This window comes from Stegostoma tigrinum, chromosome 17, assembly GCF_030684315.1.
Source record: "Stegostoma tigrinum isolate sSteTig4 chromosome 17, sSteTig4.hap1, whole genome shotgun sequence".
NCBI lineage: Eukaryota > Metazoa > Chordata > Chondrichthyes > Orectolobiformes > Stegostomatidae > Stegostoma > Stegostoma tigrinum.
In genome coordinates this window covers 56681356-56708953 of record NC_081370.1, presented here as the reverse complement: position 1 = coordinate 56708953, position 27598 = coordinate 56681356, and the positions used below count along the sequence as shown (strand labels likewise).

Sequence of the window (27598 nt, the reverse complement as noted above, 5' to 3'; positions counted from 1 at the left end):
TATGAGTGTTATACTTAACTGAATTTCCAGCATTTTAGTGGCAATACATTTTGAACTGCTCAAAATTTGGATTTGCACTGATTTGTGCACTGTAAACAAAAATAATTTCAGTTGTATATGCAAAATATATATCTGCAAAGTGTATCATTAGAAATGAGCAGTGGAATTATCTGAGAGGTAAATCCTATGGTTATTTTTATTTAGCCTCTTTAAAGAATAATGCTGCTCACTTACAGGCAATGTTTAGAAAGTCTAGCTATGTTTAAATCTCATTTTTGGGATGTGAACTTTGCTGGCAAGGCCAACATGTTTTTTCCGTTCCTTAGTGTCTTTGAGAAGCTGGTGATAACAACACTATTAAGGGTGGGAGTTCTCGTATGTTGATTCCCTGAATGAATGGCAATTTAGTTCAAAGTGTGTGGCTTGGAGGAGAACTTGCAGGTTGTGATGTCTCCATGCACTTATTGTCCTTGCTATTCAAACTGGTAGAGCTTATGTCTTTGGAAGACACCATCAAAGGAATCCAGTGCATCTTGTAGCTGATATACCATACTGCAACATTTTGACAGTGGTAGAGAGATTAAATGCTCAGATGATGTATGAGATGTAAATCAGAAAGTTGCTTTGTGTGGATGGTGTGAGTTTTTTGAGTATTATTGGGATTGCACTTATCTAGGTAAATGGAAAATTGTCTTTCACCTTCCTAACTTGGGCCTTGTAGATTGTGGCCAGTCTTTGGAATGATAAATGATGAGATAATTGCGAGAGAATTGCAAGTTACTAATTGGCACTTGCAGTAACAGTATTTGTATTGTTGGCAATTTCCAGAACGTTGATGATGGTGATGCTGAATATTTAGGGGAGATGGTAAAATTCTCTTGTGTTGGAGATGTTCATTGCTTGGTACTTATGTTCAAAGAGTGTAAGTTGTCACTTACCAGTCAATGCCAGAATGTTTTCCAAGTCATGCAGGTTTGGAATGATTCAGTATCTGAAATGATAAAATGACATGAATGAAAAGCATTCTGAATTTTGGCATTTTTCCAGATTGTGTTGAATTATAATCCTAGCCCTTTCTGGGACAGTCCTAGATCTGATATACGTCTCAGATGATTCCCCTCAATAATAGGTAGATCAAGAAGAATCTCTAGGATGTTAAATAAGTCTGAAGGTCTGACCTCCTTAAGTAATTATTGTTGACTGTGAGAATTGCCAACCCATGGATAACTCTTAACAAGTTTAGAGACAGGTTATAACGGATTATGGGGACTGGGAATAACTCCTCAATAATTTAACCCCGGACCAAATTGAGTTAAGAGCTATGCCCACAGATTAATGATACTGAAGACAGTTTGGGACAACTTAAATTTTAAATTTCACTGCTGTTTATTAAAGAGCCAAGCAAATAATTCGCTGTATAATGAAAATAGATTGTAGGGACGTGAAAATTTACCGCGAAAGAAAGAAAATGTAATCTTATTTTTATTAGACAATCAATCCAGTTTTAAAAATCATTTAGTATTAGCGTAGAATATTTTAAAGAAAATATCTACCAATTATTAAAGTAGCATTTACCTTAATTCCTGAGTGAAGACGACAGAATGAATGAGATGACTCCAACCCAGGTAAGGAGAGGATTATTGTCACTGAACCCCAATAATTATACCTTTACTGTGAGCCCTGCTGAGTTTCAACAAATTGAAAATTCCAATGATGCTCTCAAAGTTTATTTTATTTCTTGAGGTTGAATAAATAACTTCTTACAAATAGAGGTTGCAACGTAATTGTAATTAAGTTCAGCATCATTGTGGACCAAGTAAGAGTAGTATCAATATTAATTTACAGATATGTTTGTCTTTCTTTGACTTCTAAGAAAACTTTTATTTCCATATAAGAACCATCCCTGAATGATTTTAAAGGGGTCAGACCCCGAGGGTTCATGATGTCCAAATTTTACTTAACTAGCTGGCAGATGACTGGAAATGGTATTTCCTGGATTACTAGCCCAGTGACCGAGGTAATGTCTTGGAAACCCACGTTCAAAGCCCACCATAGAATACAATGGAACTGAATTTCAATGATATTTTGAATTAAAAGTCTAACGAAGACTGTGAAACTGTTGTTGATAACCTAGGGGTTTCACTAATATCTTATAGGGAAGGAAAACTGACATCCTTAACTGATCTTACCTGCATATGACTCCAGACTCCCAACAATGTAGTTGACTTTTAACTGTTATCTGTAGTGAACTAACAAATCATTCGTTTGTATCAACCACTAACCAGATGGTGAGTACCTAAGTACCAGAAACTATGAAGGCAAACTCAGCCTCATAAACCCTGTGAAGTTTCCCTTGACAACATTTGCAGGCCAGCACCAAAATTGGGAGAACTGCTTCACTCTGATGAAGGGTCTAGGCCCGAAACGTCAGCTTTTGTGCTCCTGAGATGCTGCTTGGCCTGCTGTGTTCATCCAGCCTCACATTTTATTATCTTGGAATTCTCCAGCATTTGCAGTTCCCATTATCTCAGAACTGCTTCACAGATTAGTCAGCAAAAGCCTGACATCATCATGCCTTTCACACAATATCTCAACAACACCGTCATCATCTCTCGATATTTCCTGTCTCATTGGCAGTGCAGGCTTACCAGAGGTAATAACAGTGATGTCCATATGCAGGGAAACCTTGGAATCTTAAACATTGACTGCAGGCCCCATGAATTCTCTTGACATCAGCTCAGACATGGGCAAAGAAACCTCCTACTGACTTCCATGTTACAATCCCTCTTGGCTGATAAACCAGTACTCCTCCATTTTGAATACCATATAGAGGAATGTTCAAGGTGGAAAAGGTGCAGTATTTACTCAGTGCGGGAGCTTCAATATCCCATCATCAAGAATGGCTCAACAGCTCATTACTAACCGTTGTGGTTGAGTACTGAAGGATATTGCTACTTAACTGGGTCTGCGGCAGGTGGGGTGAGAACCAACAAGAAGGAATCTGCCTGCCACAGATGCATTTGTTAATGACAGTGTCGCTAAGAGTGACCACCCCTGCCACACAGTTCTTGTCGACACGAACTCCTGTCTTCACATTGAGAGCACCCTCCATTATATTGAGTGGCATCACCACCTTCTCTAAAGCAGCTAGGGATTAGCAATAAATGCTGGCCCAGCTGGTGATATCCATATTCCATGAATGAATAAAAAAATTAGAAAGCTGGTGTTCTTTTAAGATTATGATGCATTCTTTTGAGTTGGACTAGCTTTGTAAAATTTCAGTTGATTCTGGTTTAGGTAGTACAAAATAATATTAACATAAAATAATTTTTACAATTGCAGCACTGCAGTAGCCTTCCTCATGGCAAAATGATTTGCTCTGTGAATTTGTATTTGTATCCCCCTTGTTAGGGATTCTTATTGCTGTAAGAATAGACAAATCCTTTCATACAAGGGCTGATGACCAAGCAGTGCAAACAGTATTTAGCCTTTTAAAACACTAAATTATTTTCATGTTTTGATTTCTTACTTACGCGAAAAATTCTTACATTAGCTGAAACAACTCTTCAGAGGCTGACATCTCATTACCTTTTACTTCCAAATGCATAGCCTTTGACAATAGCGCTGCCTCTCATTGAGTCAACATCCCTGACATGCATCCGTTTTTGTCAGCCAGGTCTCCCTGATTGGTCCAGATTAACAGCCCCAATCAGGGAACTCATATTCTATGATGTCCAGCGAGCTGACCTTGTTATAATCATTACATTAACCTTAAAATTCCTCATTGTGGCCAGACCTCTCTACATGGACAATTTCACAAGATATAAGTGAAAAGGACTTTGCAAGGATAATTAGACTAGGTGGGTTTTTGATTTATTTTGATTTGGTTATTGTAACTGAGTCTTTTTCTGGTGTTGTTTATAGCAGTTCAATATAATTGTATGTCTTGTCAGCATACTAACATTATTGAAGAGCTGCAGAGTATTTCAAACCAAGTGTTCTTTATCCTTTCTGATGAGAAAAACCCAGAATTTTAATTCTGTAGAAGGCCTTTGTTGAATTCCTGCTTCATGTTACAGTGTCTTGTGATGGCATTGTAAAATCTCATGCCCTCATTTCAAAGTGAATGCACAGTATTCAAAATGTATTTTTGCATTCTCCCCATAGTAATTAAAATATTAGGATAACAATTTGCAATTGTACAGAACTTTTGACATTGGAAAAGTGTATCAGAATGCTTTACATGTCTGAGTGTGAAATGGGACACTAATGAAAACTAAAAGTATTGTTAAAAATAGAAATTCAACATAAGGCTAAAACAGTAGTATAAATAAGCGTTCAGAAAGCTTCTCTAGGCTGATAGGCATGATATAAGGCAAAGAAATTCTGGGAGGAGATCCAAGAGATGTAATGGCTGAATGAACATGAGCAGCAGTCATTCAAGGCTGAGGAAGAGTCAAGAAAATTGGGACATAGGCTAAAGTGGGGTCATACTTATAGTCAGGCCATCCCAACAAAATATTTCAGCGCAGTATCTGATGGAATGTAATAGCAATCCATAAGGCAAGTCTCAGCAAGTCCTCAAATATTTGAAAAAAAACAAAGAACTGCAAATGTTGGATATCTGAATAAAGCAATAACAGAATTGCTGGACAAACTCAGCATGTCTAACAGCATCTGTGATGAGGAAACAGAGTTTACAGACCTTCTAAGAAGGGTTGCTAGCCTCGAAACATGAACTATTTTTTGATCACAGATGCTGCCAAGCCTACTGAGTTTCTCAAACATTGAATGTTCTTCTGCATTGAGATGAAGAATGGTAAGAAAGTTATGTTGAACAGACAAAGTATTGAAAAGTAGTGTGAAGGGCAATCGTATTGTGATAAAGATGATTAGAAAATGAAGTGAATTATTATTCAATGACAATACATAGCACTTTTGTGGAATATGCAAAGATCAATTGGAGCAAGCACTAAGGATTTAAAATATGCTTTATCATTAAAGGGCATTATTGTGATATGGGATGTTAGAATAATAGGTAGTGCATAGTGTCATACAGCATAGCCTACCATGCCTATGCCAATCAATAATTACCAAACTACACTAATCCCATTTACCTGCACTTGATCCACAGCTTAATATGCTCTGGCATTCATCCAGATGCTTCTTAAGTGTTGTGAGAGTACCTGCCTTTACCACCCTCTCAGGCAGCATGCTCCATACTTCCACCTCTGGGTGAATTTTCTTTCTCTCCGATCTCCTCTTAACCGCATATTCCTCATCTTAAACTTGTGTCTTCTGGCCTTAGACACATCTGCTGTGGGGGAAAAGATTCTCACAATCTACCCTGTCTGTGTTTCTTATATTTTTATACATCTCAATCTTATCCCCTGTCAGCCTTCTCTGCTCCAAGGAAAACAAATCCAACCTATCAGTCTCCCCTCATATCTGAGACTTTTCATCCCAAGCAACATCCTGGTGAATCTTCTCTGCATCCTTTCCAATACAATAATGTCTTTCAAGGTGACCAGAATGTACACAGTATTCCATCTGTGGCCTAGCCAATATCTTATAAAGTTGTAACAAGACCTTGTAGCTTCTATGTTGCATGCCCCAGCTAACAAAGGCAAGCATCTCATATGCCTTCTTCACCATCTGTATTAACACCTTCAGGGATTTATGAAGTCGTATGCCAAGTTCTCTTTGTTTGTCAGTACTCTTTAGCATTCACTGTGTATGTCCTTCCCTTCTAAGCCCTCACAAAATACACCAGCTTGCACTTCTCAGGATTAAATTCCATCTGCCATTGTTTTGCCCAGTTTACCAGTTGATCAATGTCAGACCATAGCTTGAGACCATCCTCGTCACTGTCAACAATAGCACCAATCCTCATGTTTTCTGCAAGCGCACTAATTATACCTTCTACATTCACGACCAAGTCATTATTGTACATTATAAACAACAAAGGTCCCAACACCAATCACTGTGGCGCATCATTTTCAATCACAATAACTACACTGACAATCACCCTTTGCCTCCTAGTTGCAAACCACTTTTCGATTCACTTTGCCAACTTGCCATTTATCCCATGGGTTCTTACCTTTTGGACCAGCCTTTCATGTGGAACCTTGGTCAAAGGCCCTACTGAAGTCCATGTAAACCACATCAACTGCACCACCATCATCAATGTATTTAGTCACCTTTCCAAAAATATCATTTAAATTAGTCAGACAGGATCTCCTGATAATAAATCCATGCTAACTATCTCTGATCGATCCTGTCTTTCTCTTGGAACTATCAGCTCTTGGCTGATAAATTCTGTCCCCCAAAATTTTTTCCAATAATTTCCCTAACTCTGACATCAGACTAACTGGTTTGTAATTACCTGGCCTATCTCTGCTCCCTTTCTTGAACAAAGGAACCAGATGAGCTATCGTCCTGTCTTTCAGTACTTCACCTGTGGCCAACTAAGTATTAAATATCTGCACCAGACCCCAATAATCTCCTTCCTTTGCCTCCCATAGCAGCCTGGGATTATCATACAGGCACTGGAATTTATATAACTTTATACCTGCTAAAGCATCTGATAACTTCTCCTTCTCCTTATAGTGAGGTTCGTAAACATGTTCTAGAACCTCACTATCTGTGAATACAACCTCTGAGAATACAGATGAGAAGCATTCACATGAGACTTCACCAATGTTCACTAGCTCCATGTCAGATTACCTCTTCGGTCTCTAATAAGCCCTACTATTTCCTCGGTAATCATTTTACTCTCAACATACCTATTAAATGCTGACTACTTTTCCTTAATCCTATCTGCCAAAGATATTTAATGTACCCCATTGCCCTCCTAATTTCCTTTTTGAGCAACCCCCTACATTCACTATAGTCCTGAACGCCCTCCCCTGTTTTTAATGCACTGTACCTGATACACGCTTCCTTTCCTTTCTTTATCAAACTGTAAATATTCCTTGACATCCAGGGCTCCCTGGACTTGCTGCCCTTGTCCTTCACTCTTAGAAGAAGACAGTAGTCCTGTATTCTCGCTACATATTTTTAAAAAATATTCCCACTTTCCAACTGAAGACTTAACGGCAAGTAGCTGCTGCCAGTTTATAATTGCCAGATCCTATTTAATGATATTGAAATTGATCTTCTCCTAATTCAATGTTAGCAAAGTTGAAATACCCCACAACCAAAACCATTTGTCTCTCATATGATTTTGTGTTTTGCCTACATATTTGCTCCTGCATCTGTTGCTGACTATTGGGAGGCCTGTTGTATAATCCCAGCAAGTAATTATCCCTTTTAAAATTCATAAATTCTAACCAGATAGCTTCATTTTAAGACCCTTCTAGGACATATTCCGTCATTGCTGCAGTGATGGTTTCCTTTATCAATAATGCAATGCACCCACTTCTTTTATATCCCCACCATGGTATCTAAAACTTCTATACACTGGAATATTGAGCTATCAGTCCAATTCTTCCTTCAGCCACGTCTCAGTGATTGCAACAATATCATATTCCGACATGCCAATAACTGCTGTAAATTCACCCACCTCACCAGTCAGGCTTCTTGCATTAAACTTCATGATGCTACACTTCTCTGACTTCCATTCTAGACATATTAAAAAAGCCATTCCCTATTAACAAGCCATATGCACACACAGGATCTGCTCAGAGGAGGAGGAATGCAACAGACACCTGAATATGTTGAAGAATGTCCTCATAAGAACAGGATATGATGCTCAACTCATTTATTGCCAGTTCCGTCATGCCGCAGTGAGAGGACCTCGTCAGAAGACAGACACGAGATACGAGGTACCTTTCGTTATCCAGCACTTTCATGGAGCGGAGAGACAATGCCACGTTCTTCACAGCCTTCAACAGATTATTGATGACAATGAATACCTCACCACAATCATGCGTAGGCTTCCACTTCTCGCTTTCAAACAACTGCCAGACCTTAAACAATCCATTGTTTGCAGCAAACTACCGGCCTTCAGGACTACATTGACCACAAAACCACACAACCCCGTCATGCCAACCTCTGCAAGACATATCAGATCATTGAAACAGATACTACCGCCACACCTGGGAACACCACCCACCGTGTACATGGCAGATACTCATGTGACTTGGCCAGTGTTGTCTATCTCATAACGCTGCAGGCAAGGATGCCCCAAGACATGGTATATTGATGAGATCATACAGACGTTACGACAGTGGATGAATGGACACCTCACAACGATGAGTGGACAGGGGTTCCCTCCCAGTGGGGGAACACTTCAGTGGTCAAGGACATTCAACCTCCGATCATTGGCTAAGCATCCCCCAAGGTGGATTTTGGGATACACAACAATGTAAAATGGCTGAGCAGAGGTTGATAGCCCACTTGCATACCCATGAGGACAGCCTCAATTGTGATCTTGGGTTCATGTTGCACCCCAGTTGACCCCACAACATTATATACTCTCACACACACACTCATGCACAGGCACACATACTCTCACACTCTCACACAACACACTCACTTGCATTCCCTCACACTTGCACTGTGAAGCACAGACACGCACACACTTTTTCTTACACATGAGAGCGTGAACACGTACACGCACACATACACACACAAAAAAACAGAAGCACAGACACACAGAGAAAGGGACACACGGACATACAAATGAATTATTTCATTCATGATGTTTATGTAGTTATAGATACATTCTGTTTTGCTTCAAAAAACCTGACCCAATTTAAAACATAGACAGATTCTAAGCAAGTCCTCGAACTTAAAATAAATTGTATGACCTGGGATGTCAACTCTTGTACACATTGATAAAATCTTTAATTATTTCAGAAGAATGATTTGTGAGGAATCTAGATTTTGCATGTCAGTGAGTAATCTCCTCCTAACTGATTAAAGATTCAGCATGAGGCGGTCGGTTTTAAGTGTCATTATCTTTCTGCTTATAAATTCTGTGTCTTACTTTCTCTCTCACACACTACGCATGAGGAAGGAGCTGAGCCCCGAAAGCTTGCATTTTCAAATAAACCTGTTGGACTGTAACGTCATGTTATGTGATTTTTGAGCTTAAAACAGATAGAACTTAGCTTTCTGAACCTCCCACGTGTCTTATCTTGCCATGTTTTCAATGCCTGCTGGACTGTTCTTGCATTCCTTCTGTGCCTGATTAGACTTTTTTCCCAACTTTACATCTGCGCTGTGCCCCATCTGCTGTCAAATCAGTTCAAAACCATCCTAGCAGTGCAAGCACACCTCTGCAGCAAGGGAGCAATACTGATCATCATTTGGTCATTTTAGCAGAATACATTTCCTCTAAGAATTTTAGTAGCTTGTTTCATTACCATCATAACGTATTGTTAAAAAAAAACCCACAAAAAACAGGAAAATTGAAAAAAAGTCAGTGATATTTCAATTTTAAATCAGATTTAGCAAGTACATAGGAGTTATTCCAGTGATAAAAGTTACAATCAGGGCAGAATCTAACTAGGGGGCTGAATGATTATGGTCGGCATGGACTGCTTGGACTGAGGGGTCCGTTTCCATGCTTTATGACTCTTTGACATGGGCTATGCAAAGATTGTGGCAGAGTCATGTGAGATGTCCAATGAGGACTATCTTGACAGGAGCAACTAGGTGCACCTTTTATGTACTTTCTTCTTTGCAGATGAGAAGTAACAGAACGTAATAATCATCAGTTTTAATTTTTACTTTTCTTTCTTTAAGGGAAAGAGATCACTGCAGAAAATTTTATGGAAAAGCTGGATAACGGAGCACTTCTCTGTCAGCTTGCACAAACATTACAAGAGAAATTCAAAGAAAATAGTAGTGAAAACAAAGCTGCCAAGGTAAGAGATATATAATAGTTTAGACCTTATTTTATTGTTAACTTTCACCCATAGCACAAGGCTGTTTGGGTGCTATAGACAATTAGTGTTATGCTGGAATAGTGTATTTTTTTTTTATCTGGATTTCTCTGTCGTTTCAGGTATATGTCATGGAAATAGGTAGTTCGCAGTTAAACTGCTACTGCTATTTGCCAGCAAATGCAGATCCTTTTGTGGAGAGGTTTATTCTGTAAATAATAAAAAATGAAGAAAATTTAATATTTGCTTGTGATCCACAGCACACCAGGTCTGCAAATGTATAAAATACCAGAAATTCCAATCCAATGCATCAGAAACTGTGTTAAAGTTTGTAACTGGTTATTCTCAATTTTTAAGAGAATGTTTACAGGACTCCTAAGGGAAATCTTACCTTTCCTTTCTGCAGATCAGGAGTTCCTTTCTGATTTTCCGCTATGATTAAGATGTAATGATATAGAATCAGCAGATACTACGAATGACGTCAATAAAACATATTGCCATTACGTTGGCATTAATAGTTAATTAAATGTATTCTTATATCAATTGCACACGTTTTACATATATTTCATCTATAGAAAACCGTTACACAGAAAGTCTATAAATTTGTAGGTGCAGCGAAAGACCGGAGATTGTAAAATGTTGGCTGAGCCATTTCCAAGGATGGCCCCCGTAGCAGCATGTGTATATGTATATGCCAACACAGATATGTCATGTATGTAGTAGAAACACGTAGAATGGACAGATTACTCACTCAGATCCTAACGTAGGTGTGGTTTCTGAATTGCCATATTGAACTTCTCTTAGACACCCGCAGCTGCATGATCACCAAAGAACTTGCAAATGAAGCACTTTTTCCCTTCTTTGGCTGCCACAGGGTGATTGGAAATACTGTGTTTCAGTGTTAGAACATAGAACATAGAACAGTACAGCACAGAACAGGCCCTTCAGCCCACAATGTTGTGCCGACCATTGATCCTCATGTATGCACCCTCAAATTTCTGTGACCATATGCATGTCCTGCAGTCTCTTAAATGACCCCAATGACCTTGCTTCCACAACTGCTGCTGGCAACGCATTCCATGCTCTCACAACTCTCTGCGTAAAGAACCTGCCTCTGACATCCCCTCTATACTTTCCACCAACCAGCTTAAAACTATGACCCCTCGTGCTAGCCATTTCTGCCCTGGGAAATAGTCTCTGGCTATCAACTCTATCTATGCCTCTCATTATCTTGTATACCTCAATTAGGTCCCCTCTCCTCCTCCTTTTCTCCAATGAAAAGAGACCGAGCTCAGTCAACCTCTCTTCATAAGATAAGCCCTCCAGTCCAGGCAGCATCCTGGTAAACCTCCTCTGAACCCTCTCCAAAGCATCCACATCTTTCCTATAATAGGGCGCCCAGAACTGGACGCAGTATTCCAAGTGCGGTCTAACCAAAGCTTTATAGAGCTGCAACAAGATCTCACGACTCTTAAACTCAATCCCCCTGTTAATGAAAGCCAAAACACCATATGCTTTCTTAACAACCCTGTCCACTTGGGTGGCCATTTTAAGGGATCTATGTATCTGCACACCAAGATCCCTCTGTTCCTCCATGCTGCCAAGAATCCTATCGTTAATCCTGTACTCAGCTTTCAAATTCGACCTTCCAAAATGCATCACCTCGCATTTATCCAGGTTGAACTCCATCTGCCACCTCTCAGCCCATCTCTGCATCCTGTCAATGTCCCGCTGCAGCCTACAACAGCCCTCTACACTGTCAACGACACCTCTGACCTTTGTGTCGTCTGCAAACTTGCTGACCCATCCTTCAATCCCCTCATCCAAGTCATTAATAAAAATTACAAACAGTAGAGGCCCAAGGACAGAGCCCTGTGGAACCCCACTCACCACTGACTTCCAGGCAGAATATTTTCCTTCTACTACCACTCGCTGTCTTCTGTTGGCCAGCCAATTCTGTATCCAAGCAGCTAAGTTCCCCTGTATCCCATTCCCCCTGACCTTCTGAATGAGCCTACCATGGGGAACCTTATCAAATGCCTTACTGAAATCCATATACACCACATCCACAGCTTGACCCTCATCAACTTTTCTAGTCACATCCTCAAAAAACTCGATAAGGTTTGTAAGGCATGACCTACCCCTCACAAAGCCGTGTTGACTGTATTTGATCAAGCCATGCTCTTCCAGATGGTCATAAATCTTAACCCTCAGAATCCTTTCTAACACCTTGCAGACGACAGACGTGAGACTTACCGGTCTATAATTGCCGGGGATTTCCCTATTTCCTTTCTTGAAGAGAGGAATTACATTTGCCTCTCTCCAGTCCTCAGGTACGACTCCAGTGGAGAGCGAGGATGCAAAGATCTTCGCAAGTGGCGAAGCAATTGCATTTCTCGCTTCCCAAAGCAGCCGAGGACAAATCTGGTCCGGGCCTGGCGACTTGTCAATCTTAATGTTTGACAAAATTTTCAGCACATCAGCTTCCTCTATCTCTATCCATTCCAGCATGCACACCTGCTCTTCAAAGGTTTCATTCACTACAAAGTTCGTTTCTTTCGTAAAGACAGAAGCAAAAAACTCATTTAGGGCTTCCCCTACCTCCTCAGGCTCCACACACAAGTTCCCTATGCTATCCCTGATCGGCCCTACTCTTTCCTTGATCATTCTCTTATTCCTCACGTAAGTGTAAAATGCCTTTGTGTTTTCCCGGATTCCTTCTGCCAAGCCTTTCTCGTGCCCCCTCCTGGCTCTCCTCAGACCATTTTTGAGCTCCTTCCTTGCCTGCATGTAATCCTCTCTAGCTGAACTTGACCCTAGCTTCCTCCACCTTATGTAAGCTACCTTCTTCCTTTTCACAAGAAGCTCCACCGCTCTCGTCATCCAAGGTTCCTTTATCTTACCCCTTCTTGCCTGTCTCAGAGGGACATATTTACTCATCACTCCCAACAACTGTTCCTTAAACAGTCTCCACATGTCTATAGTTCCCTTACCATGGAACAACTGCTCCCAGTCCATGCTTCCTAACTCATGTCTAATCGCATCATAGTTTCCTCTTCCCCAATTAAATATCCTCCCATTTTGCCTAATCCTCTCCTTCTCCATAGCTATGTAGAATGTGAGGCAGTTATGGTCACTATCACCAAAATGCTCTCCCACCACAAGATCTGATACCTGCCCCGGCTCGTTTCCGAGCACCAAGTCTAGAATGGCCTCTCCCCTCGTCGGCCTGTCAACGTACTGCGTTAGGAAACCCTCCTGAACACACCTTACAAAAACAGCTCCATTCAAATCTTCTGCTCGAAGGAGGTTCCAATCAATATTAGGAAAGTTAAAGTCACCCATTACAACAACCCTACTGCGTCCACACTTTTCCAAAATCTGTCGACCTATGCTTTCTTCAATCTCCCTGCTGCTATTGGGGGACCTGTAGTAAACCCCTAACGAGGTGACTACTCCCTTGCTGTTCCTAATTTCCACCCATACTGACTCAGTAGGCAGATCTTCCTCGACAATGGAAGCTTCTGTAGCTGTGATACCCTCTCTGATTAGTAATGCTACACCCCCTCCTCTTTTTCCCCCCTCCCTATTCTTTTTAAATGTTCTAAACCCTGGAACATCCAGCAACCATTCCTGCCCATGAGAAACCCATGTCTCTGTTATGGCCACAACATCATAGCACCAGGTACTGATCCATGCTCTAAGTTCATCACTTTTATTCCTGATACTCCTTGCATTAAAGCAAACACACTTTAACCGATCCCTTGGTTCCTTCCCAGGAAAATCCTCCCCACTAGCTGGTCTACCTCTTGCTACTGCCTCACCTGCATCAACGCTCACCTCTGGTATACAGCTCAGGTTCCCACCCCCCTGCCATACTAGTTTAAACCCTCTCGAACTACTCGAGCAAACCTTCTACCCAGGACATTGGTCCCCTTCCAGTTCAGATGCAACCCGTCCTTCTTGTACAGGTCCCACCTTCCCCAGAAGGCATCCCAATTATCTACATATCTGAAGCCCTCCCTCCTACACCAGCTGCGTAGCCACGTGTTCAGCTGCGCCCGCTCCCTGTTCCTCACCTCGCTATCTCGTGGCACCGGTAGTAAACCAGAGAACACTACTCTGTTCGTCCTGCTCTGCAGCTTCCATCCTAACTCCCTGAAATCACTTTTTATATCCTCAATCCTATTTCTGGCTATATCATTTGTGCCAATATGTAACACGATTTCTGGCTGTTCGCCCTACCCTTTTAGAACTTTATACACCCGATCTGAGACGTCCCGGACCCTGGCACCAGGGAGGCAACATACCTTCCGGGAATCCCGATCCTGACCACAAAATCTCCTGTCGATTCCCCTAACTATCGAGTCCCCTACCACGAGTACTTTTCTATTCTGCCCCCTTCCCTTCTTTGCCACAGTGTCAGGCTCAGTGCCAGAGAACTGACTACTATGGCTTTCCTCTGGTAGGTCATCCCCCCCAGCAGTATCCAAAACGGTATACTTATTGCTGAGGGGAATGCCCACAGGGGATCTCTGCACTGTCTGTCTGTCCCCTTTCCTCCCCCTAACTGTAACCCATCTATCCTCATCCTGAGCCTTAGGAGTGACCAACTCCCGATAACTCCTCTCAATTACCCCCTCTGCCTCCCGAATGATCCGTAGTTCATCCAGCTCCAGCTCCATTTCCTTAACACGGTTTTCAAGGAGCTGGAGTTGGGTGCACTTCCCGCAGATGTAGCCAGCGGAGACGTGTGCCACACCTCCCAACTGCCACATTCTGCAGGAGGAGCAAGCAACTGCCCTAGCGTCCATACCCCACTTATCTGAACACCCACTCAATACTAAAGTAGAAAGCTTACGTCAAGTAATAATAACAAATTAATAACAAACTTATATTCAATAGAGAAAGTTTAGAATGAACCTTACCCTATTAACTAGGTTAGAGGAGGAGGGCGGGTGGAAGACTCTACAGTTGTAGAGTCTCGGGTTTAGCCGCCTTGCTGATATATATGGTCACTGCTTTCCTTCCCGGCTGCCCTTCTGGTCCTCGTCACTTCCTCTGCTGCTCCCGCTCCTTCTCTGAAAGAGGAAAAACACCGCTGCCCGCTACCGGTAAGTAATTTTAAAAATAAACTGCTTTACCTTAGCTGCAGTCTTCCGGGTCCGTCTTACCTCCGCTGCTGCTCGCACTCAGTGTTGGAGGAGGTCTGAAAAGTTAATGCTGACAGAGATACTAAAAAGGTAGCTACAGTGATAGTTAATACGTTGATTGTAATTTTCCAAAAATCATTGATTCTCGAGAAGTATTGGAGGTTCGGAAAACTGCTAATGTGAGCCCCTATTCAGAAAGGGAAGGAGGCAAAAAACATGTAACTATAGGCCAATTAGCCTATACTCTATTGTGGAAAAAGCATTAGAATAAATTGTTAAGGAAGTAATGGCAGAACATTTGGAAAACCATAATCTGATCAAGCTGAGTCCTGGCTTCATGAAAGGAAAATAAAGTTTGACCAGTTTGTTAGTTTTTCGGGAAAGTCTGAGCCAGAGTGGAAAGAGGGGAAGTAGTAGATTTGTTGTATTTTAACTTCTAGAAAGGGTAAAAGCTCTCAAAAGCTTAAGTTGTAGGATGAAAGTGTTGGAAGTAGTGTATTAGCATAGAAGATTAGCTAATGGGCAGGAAATAAAAAGTGGAGATAAGCGTTGTTTTCCTGTTTGCAACCTGTATCTTGTGGGGTTCCACAGGGGTCAGTGCTGGGTCCACAACTGTTTATAGTATATAATAATGAATTGTAGGAAGGAAATGAATGTACTGTAGCCAAATTTGCAGATTGCACTGAAATTGGTAGAAAGTTAGGTTGAGAGAGGGATATGAACAGCTCACATAGAGATATCGATTGGTTATGTAAGTGGGTACAGATTTGACAAATGGCACTTAATATGGGAAAATCCAAAATTGTTCATTTTGGAAGGGGAAAACAAAAGGATAGAATATTGTTTAATTGAAGAAAAATTGCAGAAAGCCGCAACACATGGGGACTTGGGGGTACGAAACTCAGAAAGCTAACACACAGGTGCAGCAGGTAATTAACAAAGCTGTTGACCTTTATTTCAAAGATGTTGGAGTATAAGAATGGAGAAATTTACTTCAAATGTACAAGCTGAGATGACATATTGAATACTGCTCCCCTTCTGTATGGAACGATATTTTACTGGAGGCATTTCAGAGCATGTTAACTGGGATCATTCTGATATAGAGACATTGTCTTAAGATCAAAGGCTAAATAGGTTGGGACTCTACTTGCTGGAGTTTAGAAGAATGTGATGTGATCTCATTGAAAGAGAAAGAATTATTAATGTGCTTGACAGGACAAATGTTGAGAGGATGTTTCCCTTGTGGGAGAATCATGGAGTCATACAGCACGGAAACAGACCCTTCCGTCCAACTAGTCCATACCTGCCAAGTTTCCCGAACTAAGTTAGTCCCACTTCCCTGCATGTGGCCCATATTCCTCTCAACCTTCCCTATTCATGTACTTATTCAAATGTCTTTTAAATGTTGTAACTGTACCTGCATCTACCGCTTCCTCTGGCAGTTTGATCCATGTATGAGCCATCTTCTGTGTGAAAAAGTTGCCCCTCAGATCCTTTCTAAATCCTTCTCCTCGCATCTTAAAAATATGTCCCCTAATTTTGAACTGCCCCACTGTAGGGAATAGACCCCTCATTTCTGCCCCTCATGATTTTATAAACCTCTACAAGGTCATCCCCCAATCTCCTTGGCTCCAGTGAAGAAGATCCCAGCCTATTCAGCCTCTCTTTATAACTCAAACTCTCCAGTCCCGGCAATTTCTTGACAAGTCTTTTCTAAGCCCTCTCCAATTTAATAATATCCTTCCTATAGCAGGGTGACCAAAACTGTACATAGTACTCCAAAAAGTGGCCTCACCAACGTCCTGTACAACCTCAACAGGACGTTTCAACTCCTATACTCAGTGGTCTGAGTAATGAAGCCAAGCATACGAAATGCCCTCTTAACCACCTTCTCTACCTATATACTTGAATCCCTTGATATCTCTGACAACACTACCTAGGGCCCTACCATTAACTGTATAAGTCCTGCCCTTGTTTGTGTCACTAAAATGCAATACCTTGCATTTATCCAAATTTAATTCCATCTGCCACTCCTCAGCCCATTGGCCCAATTGTCAAGATCCCATTGTATTCTCATATAACCTTCTTCACTGTCGACTATACCCTCAATTTTAGTATCATCTGCAAACTTACTAACTTCTCATCCTAATTTCTCATCCAAATTGCTTATGTTAAAGAGATACAAAAGTGGATCCAGCACCAATCCATGAGCCATGATCCAATTGAATGGCACATCAGGCTTGAGGGGCTGAATGGTCTACCCCTGTTCCTGTTTCTTAAGATCTTATGGCCTAAATGAATGATACTTAAGTTTTCCTTTGAGTTCTGAAGAGCTTGAAGGCTTTCCTGCCGGAAGTCTGGTATCACAAATGGGAACTGTAGTTGAAAATCCTTTTAGATAGAAAGTTCTCTTATTTTTGAGAATTTGGAATAAATAGTGTCAACCAATAATGTAGTTTTCAATTTTGAATTGGATTTGGAATTCCAGACAGTTTTGCAGGTGCAGATTTCAACTCCATACACCACAAAACTTCCTTTTTCGTACCCTAATTCAATACAACTGGTTCCCCACAGTATCTGAAAAGGCACAGAAATGGAGGCTAGGGAGCAGAGAGGGAACAATGCGCATGAAGAGAGGTGGAAGGGGTTTCTCAGTAGAAGACTACTTTTCTACTCAAAGGGAACAACAGTGAAAGAAAAAATATTTGGAAATGAACATACTGGTCATTATAGAGCTCCATTTTGCAGTCATCATTGTTACACCCTCATGGCTATGATTGCCCACCTAGGAAATTCTTTATCTTTGGTCATGTGTTCTGTGGGTCCTTGCATGGCTGATGAGCTGAATCGTAGAGCCCCATCTCCAACCATACTTTCAGTACTGGTTTATGAGAGGTTGAAATGCTCTTTGGCCCTGAGATCATTGGCATTCCTTTCTCCTTTTCTGAACTTCATCTTGCCGACAGGTAACTACAAGACAAGTCAGATCAGTCGTTCTCATTTCCAGTGATTTGCATTATATTCCATCTGCATTGTTCCTTCTCATTTGTTCAGTCTATCTCAATCCACTTGAAGCCTCCTCACATCTTCCTCACAACTTAAATTCAAACCTACCTTTGCAATACATGAGAATATTACATTTGACCATCACATCATCCAAATCGTTTTTATAGATTGTGAACAGCTGTGAGCCCAGCATTGATTGATATCTCTGATATCTTACCATCAATTCCGTTTTGATTTAACCTCCTCTCTTTCCCTCCCTATCTGCCATTTTTCTCATTGTTGTTCGGCAGTGCTTGTTAATTTTGTTTTCTCCGTTAGTAAATTTGTTGATTCAGCAATGCGTTTTTCAGAAAAAAAGAGAGCTAGTTTCTTATGGAGGATCTGGGTGGAGGGCACTGCATGCAGCAGTCACATCCTTTTGTAGATTTATTTCATGCCCGAACTCTCAGCCTATACTGTTTCTTCAGTGGTGCCGTGGTGTTCATCGACCATGTTTATATTGGTCATGGGCCGCAAAGAATGTTGGGTCAGCCATGATCCTATTGAATGGCTGAACAGGCTCAAGGGTTGAATGGGTTACTCCTGTTTCTATTTATTACAATCATATTATTAGCATTTAGCTGCTTAAATAATTTGTCATTATACTACTGAGTATACTTCAGCCACATGTTCCTGTTCTTTGGGCACTTGGTATAGAGACAGACTAGCAGGTCAGAGGATCTCCTCATCGGCCTGCCCTGGGTCTCTCTAAAATAACCAAAACGTTATGGCGGTCATGGAGGAGGTCATAATTCCTGATTACCTACCTCTCTTCCATTGTTATGTCCATGCCCATGTATCCTTGGAAAGGGAGTACACAATGTCCACTAGCAGTTTGAAACCTTGAAGCTTTCAAAAGGAGGTGGTACAGTGGGTGCTGTGGTGCATTATATGCCTTACTGACTCCATTTTGATTTAATCCCCTGCATTATTTCCCCTTCTTTTTGGTTTTTATTGTCATTGCACTGCCTGTAGTTGGCAGTATTTGTTAATTGTTGACTGATTGATTAGATAATTTGGTGGTGGGTTTGTTAAAATACAAATAAAAAGGCTGGGTTCTTTCCCAATGTGATCATGGCTTCTGGAAAGGGAATAGGATCCAGAATGGATAGGTGAAAACTGACATTTATGCTAAACTATAGATTTACAATAAATGCCTTGTAAATCTCTCATGGTCATTTGCTGCACAATTCAATTTATGGATATCAGCCTATTAAACATCCCACTGATAACAGGCTAGCAATATGAGAACAAGAAGTTTATTCCTACTGTCTGTTTTCTGTCTGTTAGCCAATGTTCAGTACTGACACAATTTGTTATCTCAGTCCCCTGTGCTCTGATTTTGAGTACTGGAACGCTGCCAAATTCCTTCTAAAAATCCATATTGTGGCCACTGTTACCCAAAAGCTCCTTTGCCACAAATTTAATAGTTAGCCCTTTCTCATTAGAGAATACATTTTCTTCTCTGAAAAACTTTCATAAAATACCCATGAACTGCTGCAGCCTGAATGCACCTCACATCTGAGAAATGCAGGCTAACTTTACAATTCTTTTGTCTGCTTTATAAACAAAACTGAAGTTTAGCTATATTGCTGCCCTCAGAGCAAATAGCTTTGCTCCAAGATTACAATGCTCGCTTTCAAAAGAAGCATGGCAGAACAAATCCTACTTAAAGATGCACTTTGCGACACCCCTCAAAGTCCACAACATCCTTTCTTAGATATGAGCCTAAAACTTCTCACAGCATTCTAAATGCAGCTTTCGACAGCCTCAGAAGTACATTCCTGCTCTTGTTTTCTAGCCCTATTGAAATGAATGCTAACATTGCTTTGCCTTCCTAACCTGCATGTTCACCATAAGGGAATCCTGAACTAAGACTCCTAAGTCACTTTGTGCTTCAGATTTCCGCAGCCATTCGCCTTAAAGGAAATAATCTATGCCACTATTCTTCCCACCAAGGTGCATCACCTCACACTTTCTCAGATTGTATTCCATCTGACACTTCTTTGCCCACTCTCCTAGCCTGTCTGTGCCCTTACATAGCCTCCCCACTTCCTCAACACTATTTGTCCCTCCATCTATCTTTATGTCATCTGCAAACTTACCAACAATGCCTTCAGTTCTTTAATCCAGACCGCTAATGTATAACATGAGTAGTTGTTGTCCAAAAAATGACCCCTCCAGAATTCCACTAATTACTGGTGGCCGCCCTGAAAAAGACCCCTTTATCCACACTCTTGCCTTCTGCCAGTCAGCTAATCCCCTATAACAAAGTGTAGAGCTGGATGCACACAGCAGGCCAAGCAGCATCTTAGGAGCAGAAAGCTGACATTTCGGGCCTAGTCCCTTCATCAGAAATGGGGGAGGGGGAGAGAGTTCTGGAATAAGTAGAGAGAGCGCAGGAGGCGGATTGAAGATGGATAGAGAAGAAGATAGGTGGAGAGGAGACAGACAAGGCGGGGGCAGCAGAAAAACTGCTCAGTGTCCAAACGTGACTGGTATTTTTGCTTCAGGACGTGGTCGAGCAGTTTCAAGGCTGAAGAGGTTACAAGAGAGTTGCAGTGGGAGAGAGATCCCCTGTCTATGTTTGTACCCCTTCTTTACCACCAAAGCTTGTATCTTATTTAACTGCCTCCAGTGCATGCAGCACTTTGTCAAAGACCTTTGGAAAATCCAAACAGATCATGTCTATTGACTCTCTTTTGTCTAGCTTACCTTTTTATTTTCTGAAGGACTTCTAACAGATTTGTCAGACATGTCCCTTCCTTGATGATTCCATGCTGACTCAGTTCTATTTTACCTTGCACTTCCATGTACTTTCCGCAATCTTATGCTTAATAACGGACTCGAAAATCTTACCAACAACCAAGTTCAGGCTAATTAGCCTATATTTTCCCCTCTCCTGCCTCCCTGCCTTTTTAAAGAGGGGTAGCACATTAGCCATTTCCTAGTCTTCTAGGATCTTCCTGAGTCCAGTAATTTCTGAAAGATTGCCTCCAAAGCCTCCACAATCTCCTTGGGTGTAGTCCATTTGGCCTGGTTGATTTATCCACTTTCAGCCCTTTTAGCTTCCCCCGGTATCTTCTCCTTAGTGATGTCGATTGCACATACCTCTGCCCTGTGACTTTCTTGAAGTTATAATATGCTGCTGGTGTCTTCAACCATGAAAACTGATGAAAAGTACCTGTGCAGAATACTTTAAGTCTATGCACCTTTCATTATAAATTATCAAGGTTATATATTATATTTCAGCCAAGACTCTAACAATCTAAGTGAACATTTGTATAAAAAAATTAATCTGTTAAAATATTCTTGGTAATTCAAATAGCAATTTTTTAGGTGTTCCGATACTGGGATATAGTGCAAAAAATACAACTTGTCTTCTTTAATTTCTACCTGGCCAGATTGAAGACATTTCAGCTGTAAAGAGACACAGAAAAGTTTCCTGCCAACCAAATTACTCCCTCCTAACATTACTAAAAGGATCCATTTTTCAATACTTGCAATGGTTATGAACAGCTTTATTGAGTCTGACATTTGCCATTTTAAAATCTGGCAAATATCCTGTTGCCTGTAAACTTGCATCATAGTATTGAGACAGAAATGCAGTGAAAAGGAAGTTAATTCTTTATTCATTAGCAATGGAAGAGCTTAATTTACATTTCGAGTTAAAGTAATAGTCCAGCCCTTTCACAAATGTCCCTCTTTTAAAGCGCCTTCCAAAAGTATGTTGTAATTTCACTGTGATTTGTAAATAATAGAACATCCTGTCTCCATTTTTGTTTTGTGGTGGGACTTTGTATGTGTCAAGAAGTGTGCTGTAATACAGCATTTTCAACATGTTTTATGAAATGCATTGCTGCATTGCTTGCTCCTGAACCCCTCACTCCTTCCCCTTCCTTATCTCCCACTGGCTCTCACTTGTTGCTTCCCTTTCTCCTTTAGACCATAAGACCATAAGACATAGGAGTGGAAGTAAGGTCATTTGGCCCATCGAGTCCACTCCACCATTTAAATCATGGTTGACGGGCATTTCGACTCCACTTCCCTGCACTCTCCCCGTAGCCCTTGATTCCTTCTGAGATCAAGAATTTATCGATCTCTGTCTTGAAGGCATCTAACGTCCCAGCCTCCGCTGCACTCCGTGGCAATGAGTTCCATAAGCCCACCACTCTCTGGCTGAAGAAATGTCTCCTCATTTCCATTTTAAATTTACCCCCTCTAATTCTAAGGCTGTGCCCACGGGTCCTAGTCTTCCCGCCTAACAGAAACAACTCCCCAGCGTCCACCCTTTCTAAGCCATACATTATCTTGTAAGTTTCTATTAAATCTCCCCTCAACCTTCTAAACTCTGATGTATACAGTCCCAGGATCCTTAGCCGTTCGTCATACGTTAAACCTACCATTCCAGAAATCATCCGTGTGAATCTCCACTGGACATGCTCCAGGGCCAGTATGTCCTTCCTGGCACCACCCACCCTTCCAGTTCTCTCCCTCTCCCTCTTGATTTCTGCTTCATCTCTCACCACTACACTCACTTCCACTTCCTTTCTCTGACTCGTTTGCTTCATGGCCCTCTGATGCTACTCTCCTTTCCCAATCCACATTGCTCCATCACTCTTGCCTATTTTGTTCCTGATTCTCTCACTACTCCTGTTTGGAGCTGCTTGCTGTTTCTGATAACATCATTACTTCCTGGCCCCTGCTTTCATCTTTCGAACCCTTCACTGCCACCTCTCTACCTCCCTACCACTTTCCACTTCAATTTCCTGACCCCCTCACACCTTCTCACTCACCACTTCCATCTCACAAACCTCTGGCACCCTCCTGCTCCCCATGTTCCTCTTACACCCCCTTGGTGCTTCCTGTCTCCTGCCTTGTTTGTTCTGGCTCTTCCAAACGCTCACTGTGAGTGAGGACTCAAGAGAGAGACAGCAAAAAGTAGGTGTAAGGAAGGCAGCAAGTGGTGGGAGTGTAGAAGGAAACAAGCAGGAACAAAAACAAAGTTGCTGGAAAAGCTCAGCAAGTCTAGCAGCATCTGTGAAGGAGAAAACAGAGTTAACATCTTGGGTCTGGTAACCCTTCCTCAGAACTTAACTTCTGAGGAAGTGTCACCTGACCCGAAATGTTAATCCTGTTTTCTCCTTCACAGATGCTGCCAGACCTGTTGAGTTTTCCCAGAAACTTTGTTTTTGTTCCTGCTTTACAGCATCTGCAGTTCTTTTGGTTTTATTTAAGAAACAAACAGGGATTGGGAAAGGGAACTGTGAGCAGCAAACCAGTGGAAAAAATAGTAAGTGGTGAAGAGTAATAATTTATGAAAATTAATTCGTAAGAACAGTATGTAGGGGCCATAAAGGGCAGTCAGAAGTTTTGTAAATGTAAATAAAAATCAGGTTAGGAACCCAAAGTTATTGCATGATTTATTTTGAGAAAAAAAATTAATTCTTTTTTTAAATGGCCATTTTGGAGGAGCAAATTAAAATCTCTAAACAAAGAATGGCCATGTTGTATCTACTTCTTCATTTTTAAACAGGGAGGTCAGCCAGTGATATATTTCAAGATTTCATTAGATGCTGGCATTGGACATGGTGGGCCAAATGACCCGTTTCTGTGCTGTGATCATTCTATAATTCTAGATCTCCTGAATTGGCTCCTGTGAACTGTGCCAAAGAAATGTGCCGAGGAATGAAAGATTAAAATCTGTGCTCTAGCACTCTGTGGCAAGGGCTGAAGCATTGACTTTATACTTCACTGTGCTATTTCATTACAGAATGTGTTGATAATCCACCAATGAACTTTGTAGCCAGTGTTCCACTAGCCCACTAAACCTTGCTTTAACTTGAGCCTCCTAACATAGGCAACAGTCTCCATATGGTGAATGCATTATTTTCTCAATTTGCATTTACCATCTGGAGATGTCGTTTTCTTACCTGGGGTAGTGAAATTCAACTCTGATCTCTCGGCAATTGAAAACATAATAGCATCAATTTGCCTTTTCCCTGAAGAGGTACATATTTGTGAGAAGTCGGACACTGATGTAATTTGTATGTTGGTTTTCCTGGCATGTGTTAGTTCCGGCACATTGGAATGTTAATACTTAAACTTACTGGTGAGCCCAATTGTTTCGATCTGTATACATGTGTAATCTTGGGCAAAAATACTGCTTGAATGGCATAGGGCAAGTGTCAGTTCTCTATTTTCTCCTCTAGTTTCTCTATTTTAAGCATACTTAAAATTGCATGGTAATAAACAAATTCAATCTTAACTGCTAGTACGGTTAGAATTTTTTAACAATCAAAAATAAATATTGAGCTTTGAATAGTTTTTCTACTTTTACTCAAACGCAAGGGAAAGGTAATCTAATGTACTTGTACCGCTAACCCAGCAATTTTTGAATAACTTGCTTATCCTCCTGTGTTGCATTTCCTTGTTACAACTGACATGGATGAGTGATTTCTTTTTGTTTATTCATGAGCTGTGGGCATCTTTGACTAGGCCAGCATTTATTGCCCAGAGGGCAGTTAAGAGTCAACACATTGTTGTGGGTCTGGAGTCACATGTAGGGCAAACCAGGTAAGAATGGCAATTTTATTCCCTGAAGGACATTAGTGAACCAGATGGTTTTTTTTTCCAACAACCAGCAACGGATTCATGCTCATCATTGGATCCTTATATCCAAAATTTCATTGAATTCAAATTCCACCATCTGCTTTTGCAGGATTCAAGTCCAGGTCCCCAGTAGTAGTGTAGTTGTGAATGATATCATTAGTCTGAGATACTGATAAACATGGAAGAATTATGCTGACCATATTTCAGCTCAAGTATTGAATAGTGAGGAAGGAGCAGACAATAATTCCTCCTAGCATTGGAAGTTTCCTGGTTAAAAATAACCAACTTGGTTTTTAGCTTATAGCCAGTCTGATTTTGGTAAAGCAGGAATACTGGAATTATTGGGGATAATTTTTAACTTTCTTGCCTGGGTGCTAGCTAAATTTCAAGAAGGATTGATTCAGTTTACTGCACTATCAGGGTGGCAACTGAAAATTACCCATCTGTTACGTGCAGCATTACGTACAGCAGTCGAGGTGAAGATAGTTCTTGCAAAGCTTTACTTGACAAAATTGTCATCAGTACAGTACATGATAACAATGTGCGCATATTTGCACTTATTGTTCACACTTAAAAACATTAAAGGATCCAACAGTTTATTTCTGAAAATGTCACAAAATCTTTCTTTAACTCCAGTGTTCAACCTCTCCACTGAATTTTATCAAATCCTATACAAGAAGACTGAAAGAAAAAAATATGTAGCATACTAGGATTAGTTCTATCAAGGTTTGAAAATGCATTAATTTAGTTGTTGAATCCAGTTTTTTTTTCACATTCAGTAGTAGATACTGCAATAAGAAGTTACAATCTGTGGTGGATATTACCCAAACAACTTCTTTAGTGTGTCACTAACAATGGAATCTTTTCAAACTAGTTACAAAGATTACTGTGACAGTTCAACAAATGGTGCTCTTTGTTGTCTAGCATTGGCCCTACTAATTTAATGTCATTAATATTTTGCCCTGCAAATTTCTGAAAGTGCCAAGATTCAAATGGTATGGTGTCATCTGCAGGGCATCTAGGACCTGACTGAGCTGGGGATGCAACTGTGTAAGAATCACACAGCACAGAGACTGTTCAATCCGCAATGCCTGTGCTGGTTCTTTAAAGAGCTGTATAGTTAGATTCCATATTGCAACTTTCATCACAAAAGTCTACGAATTAAGTAAATGCCCAACTGCTTTTTGACAGCAAGATAAATAAAGACAAGGGACAAATGGATTAAGGCAGGAGAGGGGGAAAATAAAAGATAAAAGTGAAATAAAATAAAAACCTTGTTTTTAATTTAAAATCTCCAATAAGTAAAATATGAAGGAAAGAGACCCCTAAATCTCCAACAACTAAAATGATTAGGTAAGATACTCCGCGCTTGTGATTTTTAATTTTTAGTGCACAAGGCTAACTTGCAGAATGCAACAAGAATCGCATTGTTAAGTATGAAACAACTTGCTTTAACTTTCTGTGGTAGGTTTACTTCCTTACAACCATGTGAATATTTGAACTTCATGCTACTCAAAGCATTTGATAGGGGGCTGACTGTAGAAGAGCCCTACCAGGCAATTTGGGCCGGTCACAGGACAGAAGGTAGAAAGTGTGTTAGTAGTTAGCAGGCCAGGGGTGTGTTGGCAGATCATGGGGAAGAATTGATACTGAGGCTTACAAAAAAATACATGGCTAAAATCTTCAGGTTACAGATTTAGAGGAGGGTTCCAAGTAATAACGTGGAGTAGAATAATTGGCAGAAAGCTTATTTGAGGCCTGTTCAGGCTGCTTCTATTTCCATTTTGCTGCTGTGGCTCCTGAGCCCTGGGAAACCTGGCCAGTCAGCTTTCAATTAAATCAGGTTTCTCAATGTTCTGTGAACCTGATTTAAGTCTAATGATAAGTTGAACTGCCTCTCCAGTGGGACACAGCCACTACTGCACAGCAAATTACTTTCCCATGTTGTGACTTTTAATTTTTGATTCATCCCACACCATGACTATTTTCAGCCTGTCATGGTTGTGTGGGAGATTGGAAGATAGGAAATGCATTGATTAATATTGACATCATGTCATTGACCATAGCTGGTTTATGTGGATAACTGTGAATACAATCCCTTGATAATGGATCATTATGGTTGATGTCATTGTATTATGGAGCTTTGTGAGCTTCAATTTCTTAATCCAACTGAGTTGTTTACTGTTGCTATAAAGATGATCCAGCATATTTTATAGAATAATTATTTGCAAAGTATTTACTTCAATACCAATATTCATTTTTACCTTCTGTAGCATACCTGATTCATGACTGGATGAGGCTATGGCCTGTCCACTAATAGTGCAAAGTGCTCTGCTTTTAAAGTTATAGGACTTCTTACAATGGTCAACCACCAATCTTTGAAGCATTTATAAACTTACTCATTGGACCCAAAACATTAGCTCTGTTTTCTCCTTCACAGATGCTGCCAGACCTGCTGAGCTTTTCCAGCAACTTTGATTTTGTTCCTGATTCACAGCATCTGCAGTTCTTTCTGGTTTTGTATATTTGCGATAACCCCTATAAGGCCCATAATCACTAATTAATCTCCTCATGAAGATCATTGAGAATGAGTTCCCTTGGTAACAGACAATGGCCTGCGCAGCTGGAACTCATCACCTGAGCCCTTTGTCGGAGCACAGTGGTAGTGTCATTACATATGGACAACTGGATCCAGGTTCAGGTCCCACCTGCCATGCAGTTCTATCATAATATATTATGACCCTTTTGTGGTACAATGGTAACGTCCCTACTCCTAAGCCATGAGGCCTGGGTTCAAGTCCCCCCTGCTCCAGAGTTGTGCAATTACCTTTCTGAACAGCTTTGATTAAAAAAATAAGTTAAAGGAAAAATAAAGCGGACTCAGGGATGGGTATG

At 40.9% G+C, this 27598-nt stretch overlaps 1 protein-coding gene across 7 annotated transcripts in view; it reads left to right on the top strand.

Annotated features, from left to right (window-relative positions):
- LOC125459544 (growth arrest-specific protein 2-like) overlaps window positions 1-27598 on the top strand; it is a 158668-nt gene that overhangs the window by 21537 nt on the left and 109533 nt on the right. For all 7 annotated transcript variants that reach the window (XM_048546102.2, XM_048546103.2, XM_048546106.2 and 4 more), the window contains exon 3: window positions 9754-9875. In XM_048546102.2, the coding sequence (XP_048402059.1) occupies window positions 9754-9875 (122 nt within the window). The remainder of the gene's footprint in view (window positions 1-9753; window positions 9876-27598) is intronic.